At 39.8% G+C, this 11,088-nt stretch overlaps 1 protein-coding gene across 1 annotated transcript; it reads left to right on the forward strand.

Moving 5' to 3' along the window:
- Nucleotides 1-8,335: 8,335 nt before the first annotated feature.
- On the forward strand, nt 8,336-11,088 carry LOC120733621 (olfactory receptor 146-like). The gene has a single exon (XM_040031916.1). It carries the CDS (start codon nt 9,909-9,911, stop codon nt 10,968-10,970), a length of 1,062 nt encoding a protein of 353 aa, XP_039887850.1. The 5' UTR covers nt 8,336-9,908; the 3' UTR covers nt 10,971-11,088.

Here is an 11,088-nt window from a genome sequence, read left to right on the forward strand (position 1 = left end):
CAGTCTGCTGGTACGGGACCGGATGCTGCAGAACCTCCTTCCTGAGGGAAGTAGTCTGAACAGTTTATGGCTGGGGTGACTGGAGTCCTTGATGATCCTCCCCGCTTTCCTCAGGCACCGCTTCCTGTAGATGTCTTGGAGGGAGGGAAGCTCACCTCCAATTATCCGTTCAGAGCACCGCAATAATTTAGATAAATTATTTTTACAAGCTTAACACATATAATTTAAACAAAACAAAACAAATTACGTGTGTATGTACTTTATGTTTTCGTCATGCACACACATGCATTCCTCTCATCTTAGGCCCTCAAAAAGAAAATAAATGTGTGCAAACTGAGCTGCTTTTCACAAAATGTCTGAAAACTAATTTGTACAAAATGAAACTGAAAGTGTTTTTTTATTACAATTAATCCCCAATTAGTTATAAAAAAAATTGTAGTGATGCTTTTACTACAGTACATTTATTATAGTCTAATTTAATGGTTACATGAGAAAATATTAATATATTTAATGAATAAAAACTTAGGTCCCGATTCTCTTTTTTAAAAGACATTCAGTTGTGAAAATCTTTCTAAACTTGTGCATGTCAGTATGTTTTGCTAACCAAGTAGTTCCATGGCTGGCACCATGTATTCACTTTCATTTCAGCAAGAAATAAAACCATGTAAAGAATTTCATTTGCAAGAATGTCCTTACACATATGAGTCACCATACATCACCATGGGTTGTTGTTTAACAGGTTCTTTTAACAGGTGTAGTCCTATTGTGAAACTTTTTTAATACATGTTGTTTACATGAGAGAGTTCTTTCTTCTCTACATATAAATCATGTGTGAGTGTATCTTGATTCCTCTGCCTTTTCAGAAAAAGATATTATTGTTTTTTATTTCTTGATTACTTAAGTTTTGTCTTTGTGTTTCCACAGTGCAGTACCATCCAGCAGTACTGCATTTTCTCAAAGAAAGGATGTTTGGTAACTTCATTTTCTTGTGTTCTGAGTGAACACTATTTCAGCATTTGTCCACTGTTTTAGAAAATGTTTAATTTAAGAAATTTTTCATCACTCATCTAAGTGACTGAAAAAAGACTGGAAAAAAAAGTATGCTATTGTTTAGTAAACAATTAAGCAAATACAAGTAATCTGTAGGTAGTAAGAAAATAAACTAAAATAAACGGCATTTGGAATCACCGTAAACAGAGATTTTTTAAAACTCCTTCTTTGGGTTTATGTGTGGACGAGGAATACAGAGTTCGTCACGCAACGTTAAAGGTATGTGCCTTTTTCCACGTCACGCTGTGCGCCACGTTATTGTTTACAGGAGATGAATTGCAGAATGACAGATAGTCAGATTAACGGTATTTTGTCTCTATCAGTGTATGTAAGGTTTTACACGCTTACATACACACACAGTTACTGTCCCTCTATTTAGAAAGGCAGAGGTGTCATGGTGTGATTATTTTACATGTAGTTCTTTTTTTACCTGTGTAATAATATTCAACATTGCTATTAATACATTTTTCAAAAAATGCCTCTCTGTGCAAAATGGGTTTAAAAACATAAACAACTGTGGGATACTGTTTGTCCATGATTTAGACAGGGGGAACAAATCGTGGCAGGATCAGCCTGATATTATTTGTATCCCGCTGTAACTTTACTGTATAAAGAGCTAATATCTCCAAAATGTCAGGAGTAGTTTTTTATTACAACAAGTGTTTGTGAACTAAAAATCAAGAATGTGGGATACTGTTTGTCCGTGATTTGAAGAGCCCAGCGCGTGCTCTCGACACAGGGAAAACCAATTCTGCTGAGGAGACCTATCTTGGCACTTGTGCAGGTGAAACCAAAGGGAAGATATGCTTCACCATATTTTCTAGTCTTTGGCTTAGAATGAAGTTGGTTTGGAAACGTATTCAGCGATACTTCATCTCCTGCTTTGCGTTTGTGTGGGCGCCCCGTTCTAGCAGTGTCCAAGCATTGTTTTGTTTTTTCCCTTTTCATGCCGCGCCCCCCCTGCAATGGCTCTGCGATCCCACACTTTGGGAAGGTCTGCTTTAATTAATTTATCATCAACAAAAATATAAAATTATGCAAAAAATGAATTACTAATGTAAAAAAAAAAAAAAACATGTTTTTTATTTATATATGTTTATATATAAATATGCTTTTATTTATCCCTTTAAGACTCTCCTTTGAGTCTCATGCAAAGGAGACAACAAGGACTGCCTTTTATCATCCAAGAATGTCTGGTCCTGAGTCTGTGACTCAGGGCTTTTGTATTATCATAGAGCCAAGTCCGCCAGAGCTTATCTTTATATTTTTACATGCTGTAGTGCCATTTTTGGGAGCATTTCATGTTGCTATACATCAATACAACTGTTATATCCCAAATTTTAATAATATGTAAGCATTAAGTCTATAGTAACTACATGAATTGCAAAAAAGTGCAATAAAATTGAAAATTGTTTTAGGGTTGTTGTTTTTTTTACATGTATTTCTAGTTAGAGAAATTTAAGAGGTTTAGCCCTCAAAACTATAAATACAAAAAAGTTGCACAAAATAGTTTCCCACCACAGGAAATTTATTTTGAGTGTCTTCATAGTTGTATTTTTGAGATACACCAATTTTTATATACTGCAGGAAAACTGAAAATAAATATTCTAATGCAAATTTGCAAAGAAAACAGCATGTGCATCAAAATAAATTATTTCCAGCTGTGCAATTTGAGTTCTAAGCATCCCAGAAACTATACAGAAAAGCATAAAGTCAAACATCACTTTAAAAAACATCAGTATAAGCTTATAAGGCCCTGAAGGTGAAAAACTATATTTTCCATGAAAATGACATCACTTCCGGTTTCGGGCAGGTAATGGTGGACAAGCGAGAGTTCATGCTGACATCCATTCCAACGTGGAAGTGTTATGAGCAGTTGATCAGATCTGTCTTTTACGTCACTGACACAAGACAGACACCAATTATCAGCGCCAGAGAAGAAATCGCGAACGCTTCCTGGCCATCCGGTGAAACTGCTGGGAAGACAACGTTGGAGAAACATGAACATTTTATTTATACTGTATAATCTGCAGATTCTGACAGAAATCTGCAACTATCCTTTGAAGCACCGCTCCTCTCTAAAACAGCATTAAGGATAATTATTAGGCCATTTGTAAATAACAAAATAACTTTATAACTTAAAGCAAAATTGGGAAAGGTAAAGTCCGAAACAAATCTTTATATTAACGGCCATCAGTCAAACAATGCTGTTTGCTCTGGGTCTAAACAGAGCGCGTTGTGTGTGACGTCTTCTTTTGCACATGCGGGCCGCTTTGAGAGTTCACACTAGAGTGCGTTTGCTGTCACATTTTATTTGTAGTGTGAACAAGCAGACAAAAAAATCTGATTTGATCAAAAAATCGGAATTGAGCATTAGGACCTGCAGTGTGAACCGTGAGCCGTTTTGTTCACGACCGACACAACACTAGTGAAGAGGCCTCTCCATTTACATGAACAAATTGGAGCCTATTAGACAGATATGATTTTAACCACTGCAGTGCAGTACCCTTAATACCTATGGCATGTTCTCATCTCTTTAGTAAAATATTGTGGTCAACGGTATTGAATGCTGTACTCAGGACAAACACCTAGATGCATCCACTGTCAGAGTTCATAAGAAGATCATTTGTAACCTTCACTAAAACTGTTTCCGTACAGTGATGAGCTCTAAAACCTGACTGCAATTTTTCAAATGAACCTTTCCTCTGTAGATGATCAGTTAGCTGTTTTACAACTTTTATCAAAAAATTCTTTCAAGATTTTTTAGATAAAAGGATGGGCTGAAATTGGCCTATAATTATGTAAAGTGTAGAAGTAAATTTAAATCTACTTTGATATACAAAGAGGTGTTTACAAAGGCTATAAAGCTAGTTATGTAGCTATTTGGTGGTTACGTGTTTTGATATTTACATGTTTACATGTTTGAATGTTTAGACATGCATGTTCAAACCAGTAATAAGTATGTGTTATATCTACCTGGTTGTTTTCCCTGTTTTGATCTGAGTATAAGATTTCCTGGCTTCTGAGAGGCCAGTGAAGTATTCATGAGCGTTGAACGTCTGGTGTCCTGGTGCAGCCACAACAACCTGGTGCTGAATGCCCAGAAGACAGTGGAGATTATTGTGGACTTCAGGAAGCACACAGCCCCATTCCCCCCCATCATCCTGACTGACACCCCCATCACCTCTGTGGACTCATTCCGCTTCCTGGGTACCACCATCACCCAGGACCTGAAGTGGGAGCCCACCATCACCTCCGTCATCAAGAAAGCCCAGCAGAGGATGTACTTCCTGAGGCAGCTGAAGAAATTCAACCTGCCAACACGGACGATGATGCAGTTCTACACTGCTATCATCGAGTCCATCCTCACCTCCTCCATCACCGTGTGGTACGCTGGAGCCACTATCAGGGACAAACAGAGACTGCAGCGTGTTGTGCGCTCTGCTGAGAAGGTGATTGGCTGCAGACTCCCATCCCTGCAGGACCTGTACACCTCCAGGACATTGCGGCGTGCAGCTCGGATCTCAGCTGACCCTTCTCACCCTGGACACAGTCTGTTTGACCTGCTCCCCTCAGGCAGGAGGCTCCGGTCCATTCGCACCAGAACCTCTCGCCATAAGAACAGTTTCTTCCCCTCTGCTGTTGGACACATGAACAATAACCATATGACTGTCCCCGCCACTATCACATGACCCTACGCTGGGTCACTGCATCATTCCATGTTTGGCACTGATCACCACCTGCACTAATGTATATATCTTTCTACGTAGCACTTTTAATTCTTATTCTTATTTTTATATCTTTATGACACTATGTTTGCACTGAAGCACCGCAGCAATTTCCTAATGTTGTAAACCTGCTCAACATTTGGCAATAAACCCCTTTCTGATTCTGATTTCTGATTCTGATTCTGATTCTGATGAGGGCGGCACACAGGAAGTGTGGGTTGTTGTTGCGGTGTGCTAAAAGTAAAGAGGCTGCTAAAAAGTTATCCGTCTCCGTCTTGCTGTTCCTAATTATTCAGAGAGATTCCCAACCATCTAGTGAACCCTCACGTTACAATTACCTCAGACAGCTGTGTCAAGTGATGGGTTTTTTAAGGGTTTAACTATTGCCAGCTTAAAGGCCTGTGCTACATAGCTGATTATTAGAGATAGGTTGATCAGATTTAAGTTTGAAACATTAATTAATGGAAGGACTCCCTTGATGAGTCTTGTAGGAATGGAGTCTAAAAGACGCATTGATGGTTTGAAGAAAGTGATTACTGAAATTAACTCAGAAAGATCAATTGGAGAAAAACAGTCTAAATAAATTAGAGATGGACCGATCCGATATTACATATCGGTATTGGTGGAATCTAAATTACTGGATCGGATATCGGAGAGAAATAAAAACTGTAATCCGATCCATTAAATATCACGAAAGCTCCTCACAAAACTTGCGACACGCCGTAACTCGCCTCATAACGTTAGCACGTCGGAGCAGTATGCGTCACGTGATAGAGCGGCTGTGGCGTGCGAAAACTGTCTGCGGTCTGGTTGAGTATTTGGAGCCTCGCTAACAACCCGGCATTTCATCTCCGACAAAGTTATCCCCGAGAGAAGTAAAGCAAGTGTGCAAGTTCATCTCTGAATGTTTGTAAAGCATTCCAGCGTTAAGCTTAACAACTGATATATGGAGCGACTGCCTCTCTCTCTCCCTCTCTCTCTCCTGTTGCTACTTCAATCGTGAAACCGATCAATGATCAGCTGATCGGCTTTTCTCTCTTGTTTGTTTTTGGCCCACTTCGCACCAGAAAGAGGAAACCAGCGGCTGAACAACAGCAGCACGTTTAACTTTGATAATCTGTTGTTAGAATTTATTTAATATTACTTTCTACACCAGGATCCTTTTCTACGCAGCTGATGGCCGGTAACTGTGCAGGGGCGGATCTAGCAAAGTTTAGCCAGGGGGGCACAAAGACATACTTTTCTTTCTTATTCTCATTTAAAATGTCTAGCTTTTAATAAATAATTATCCGAATCTTACACCCAAAGTTTTAATCTGATGTAAAATGTATAGAAGTCCATTACTGTATATAGTAACTATTAAGTCTAATATACCCTAGTAAGCTATGGTACTTTTTCCTTTGGGAAGATACGATCTGTGCAGTCTGCAATTCTGTTGAAGAAAGATGTTGAATCTATTTAATTATTCTTGAAAAATAATTTATTTCTGTACATTTTTTTCACACTGCATGAAATTAAGGTTGATTATGTCGATTAAGCATCATGAGGTGGAGCGTGAGGAATGGTTCCCTATTTTTTTTTTTTTTTTTTGCTGGGAGTTGGAACCCTATTAGTTAGGTTGCTTACTCTTTAAAATACCAGAATAGGGAGGATGGTGTAGGTTTAAGTTTATTAGATTGATCAGTATTGCAAAACTGAACAATTTTTTTGCATACAGGTATAACAGAATAGCTTTATTGTTGATGTTGTTTTTTAAACTTGAGTATGAACTTATACAAAATGCAGCAAGATATAAAAAAAACTGTTTTATTGATTAAAAACACTATCGGATTCATATCGGTATCAGCAGATATCCAAATTTATGATATCGGTATCGGACATAAAAAAGTGGTATCGTGCCATCTCTAAAATAAATATCAATGGTACTGAAATTACCATTGTACTGCCATATTTTAAGTCTACTCCCTTATCGCCCGGCCAAGATCGCCATTACATGGCTCCCACGCACTGGCAAGCGAAAGCAAGGCCAACCAAAGATCACATGGCGTCGATCATTTATGGATGATCTGAGAACCGTCGACATTGCCTGGGACGAAGCGGAAGCCGCTCGTTAGCTGCCTGATTGGCGTAGGAGGAACTAAGTGCTAAATGCTAAAGGTTCTGAAAGTAGCAGTACATAATGTTATTGTCATGGTACTGGATCTTTGAGGTAGTGTTTCATTGTTTTCTATGTTTCCAGAGTGTTTATTGGAATATTCAATAAAGGTTAAAAGTATTAATCAGTATTAGTGTGAATAGCTCTTACAGGTTACTCTAGCCCTTTAAAACTAACAGACCCCTGGGGCCTACTGTTCAGGCCACTAAACTGTATGCAATTATATTCCAAGTGCACCTATCTAGAGGGGATCTGCAGTAACAGGTATAGTGTAGCAGATTTCAAACGGTTGAATGCGTAATGCGATCCGGCCTCTGTTTGCTCCCAAAGTTGCGGGAGCTTGCTGCATCCCCCACAACATCTGTGTGGCAACAGATGACGTCTGCCAAGAAGAAGGAGATGAGGAGGAGGCGGCACATGCGGGCAATGTCTAAGTTGTGTGCAGCCACGGGCAAGTTGTAGACACACCGCTGGCCCTGTGCCCAGAACAGTTTCAGCTCTGGCCCCAGATGTCAGCCTAATGTGTACCTTAATCAAGCCATGTAATAACAACATGTGCCAGAACATGAAAAACAGTGCAAAAGTAACCTGAAAACTGTTCAGACAGTGAATGGACTGAATCGCATATAGTACTTTTCTAGTCTCCAGATTACTCAAAGTGCTCTATACAACATGCCACATTCTCCCAAACACACACTTTCTCTAAATGAGTGCTTGCTAACTACATTCATACACATTCACACTCTTGACATGTAGACTGGAGGAGCCAGGGATCGAACCACTAACCTTCTGATCAGTAAGTGACCTGCTCTACCTCCGGAGCCATAGCCACCCGCTGGCAAAGATGAGTAAACCGTCACTAGGTTTTGGATAAAGTAGGTTTCGGATAAAGTGTACACTCACAAACCTGTCAAACCTGCATTTGAAACGTTGGCTACCATAGCAGTAAAGTATTGCAACATGGCATTTGGGTCTTCTAACTAAAATAGAAAAATAGGAACATAAATAGTGCCATCATTGCCAGACCTGGCCCACATCTGGTTGGCATGATCCTGCCATGACACCAGTCAGTCAGAAGTGCCAGCTTGATGCCAGATCTGGGCTAGACCTGTTTTCTATGAGCCCAGGCCACATAACCCAAACCACAATCAAGGCCAGATATGGCATGCCATCACATAGACAGTGCCATCTATGCCATGCATGGCCCATATCTGGATGGCATACGTCTTATCATGTCAGAAGTCAGCCAGCAGTGAAAATAACCCTAAGTCTAATTCCACATTTGTTCGCCCTGCAATATTTTATCTCAGTGGATTTTCCAACATCCCTCATGTTAAGTGTTTCTATGTCTTTCCTGTGTTTTGTCTACATCATGACTGTTTTGGGTAATGGTTTTCTTCTCTCAGGTTTTTGGCTGGTGAAGACTCTTCACACTCCTAAATACATGATTGTGTTCAACATGGCTTTGACAGATTTGTGTGGGAGCACAGCTCTCATCCCAAAAGTCTTAGATACTTTTCTGTTTCTGCTCTCAACAAGAACCGGTATTCGATACCCATCCCTATGAAGGAGTGTGTATCCCTGCTGTTTCTCTCCTACTCCTGCATGTGGCAGTTGTGGATGGACCTTCCTTTTTTCCTTTTCCTGGCTTCCTGGCAAGGTTATGAGAGTTGTTGCTGTTCTCTTGCCTTAGTAGATCCTCACCCTCCACCATATTTTCAGTTCCATTTTCCAAATGATTTCCAGAATCGTCGACCATTGGAACCAAATTTTTAGGTTCCTGAGCCGCTGACCGCTCCACTTGGTACCGGATCTCCTCCATCAAGGCAAACACTGGGTGCTCAAACTCAGTGTCAGACTCTTGGTGCTCATTTGCAGTACTTGACTTCTTAGTCATGTAGCCTTGGCTAGACCCGACACATGGCCTCAAGTTAGATCTGTGTACTCTTTTCACTGGCCCTCCTTCTAGAGGCACTACTGTGTACACCAGGTTTGGGCAACTCCAGGCCTCAAAGGCCGGTGTCCTGCAGGTTTTAGATATCACCCTGGGTCAACACACCTGAATCAAATGATTAGTTCATTACCAGGCCTCTGGAGAATGAAGCATAGCCTAGAACAGGGGCACTAGTCAACTTTTCCTTAAGTAATTCAAAAGCTTGTAAGCACTGTGACATCCAGGCTGAAGCAAAAAGCTGTTTAGCCCTGCCATGACTGGTCTTCTTAACGCAGACATTCACTACATCATGGAGTGGCCCTGCAGTTTGGAAAAAGCCCTCAATAAATCTCTTATACTAACTGCAAAATTCCAAAAAACTTAGCTCTATCACAGTACTGCGGATTGGGCCATTTTGCCACAGCGCTTATCTTGTCAGGATCAGTGCTTATCCCCTGAGCCAACACTTCATGACCGAGAAACTTGAACTTGAGCCGGAGGAAATGGCATTTTTCAACCTTTACCTTGAGAAGAGACTCTCACAAGGTGATCCTGGAATATTGTTGAAAACACGAATAGCTCATCCAAGTAGATCAACACAATCTGAAAGACCAAATCACTCATTGTGGCCTGCCTCAGACATTGAAACATCATGGGGTCATTACATGACCTTGACTTTGAGGTCAAGGTCACTGAGATTCAAACTCATCTGAGATTTTAGTAGATGCACCTATGGTACGAATTATTGCATTTACAAACTTGAGTGTCCCCATCAGCCTTCCACACACAAACAAAGAGCATTAAAAGCTCTTGGTGGCTTCAATTCAAATTTTGCTTGTTTAAACAAACTCAGACACAATTTAGTTTAAGACACTTAAAACTCTGATAGAAAGAGGCACACCTACCTGAATTTCCAACTGTCACACAGTGATAGAGGTAATATATAAGCGGCACATCTTTCACAGTATAACCCACTTGTGCAATGCTCTGTCTTCGCGGGTGAGTTTAGTTTTTTTACACAGCAACAATCAAGTAACTCATTATGCTTTATTCTATTCTACTGTTATTATGTTTAGGGAAACAAATATTTGCAATGGGAGCAGAAGCTAAAACCACTACCATTTTTAATACTACATTTGTTCGCCCTGCAAAATTTTATCTCAGTGGGTTTTCCAACATCCCTCATATTAGGTATTTCTATGCCTTCCTGTGTTTTGTCTACATCATGACTGTTTTGGGTAATGGTTTTCTTCTCTCACTTATTTCACTGGTGAAGACTCTTCATACTCCTAAATACATGATTGTGTTCAACATGGCTTTGGCAGATTTGTGTGGGAGCACAGCTCTCATCCCAAAAGTCTTAGATACGTTTCTGTTTGACAGGAGATACATCCTCTATGACACCTGTTTAAGTTATATGTTCTTTGTTATTTTCTTTGCAAGTGTGCAGTCATGGACACTTGTCACTATGGCATATGACAGACTTATAGCCATTTGTTTCCCTTTAAGGTATCATAGTATTGTGACTGAACAATCAATTACTGCAATTCTGCTGTTTGTATGGATTTTTTTAGTGAGTGTAATAGCAACCATGGTTGGGCTTGTTAATCGTCTCTCATTCTGTAGATCTTTGGTGGTTAACAGCTTTTTCTGTGATCACAGACCAGTTTATCGTCTGGCTTGTAATGATACATCTTTAAATTACAACGTGGCATCTGCACTTGTTGCTATACTTAACATCATTCCTCTTATATTCATAATAGCCACATATGTCTGTATTTTCATAGCATTGAGCAGGACTACGTCAAGAGAGGAGCGACTCAGAGCATTAAAAACTTGTGCTTCTCACCTGATCCTTGTGGTCATTTTCTTCTTGCCAATTGGAATCACTAACATAGCTGCAATGACCTCCTACATTGATCCTAATGCCAGAATGATAAATTCTGTATTGATACACACAATACCAGCTTTGCTCGATCCGATTGTATATGCTTTGAAGACAGAAGAAGTGATGAATGCAGTTAAGAAGCTTTGCAAAAGAACTTATCTCAATCGCATGAAAGCAAAAACAAGACCTTGTAATCATTGCTGTATTAAATCGTAGAGGAGTGTTATAGAATAACATATTGAAATTAGCTTACTCATTTGTAATACAGTGCAATAGCCATAAATTATACCAGTAAAGCCAAGTGTTTCATAATATGTTGTGGACTGTTGTTAAG

The sequence above is a fragment of the Simochromis diagramma genome, unplaced genomic scaffold (genome assembly GCF_900408965.1).
Source record: "Simochromis diagramma unplaced genomic scaffold, fSimDia1.1 OVJJ01000216.1, whole genome shotgun sequence".
NCBI classification, from domain to species: Eukaryota; Metazoa; Chordata; class Actinopteri; order Cichliformes; family Cichlidae; genus Simochromis; species Simochromis diagramma.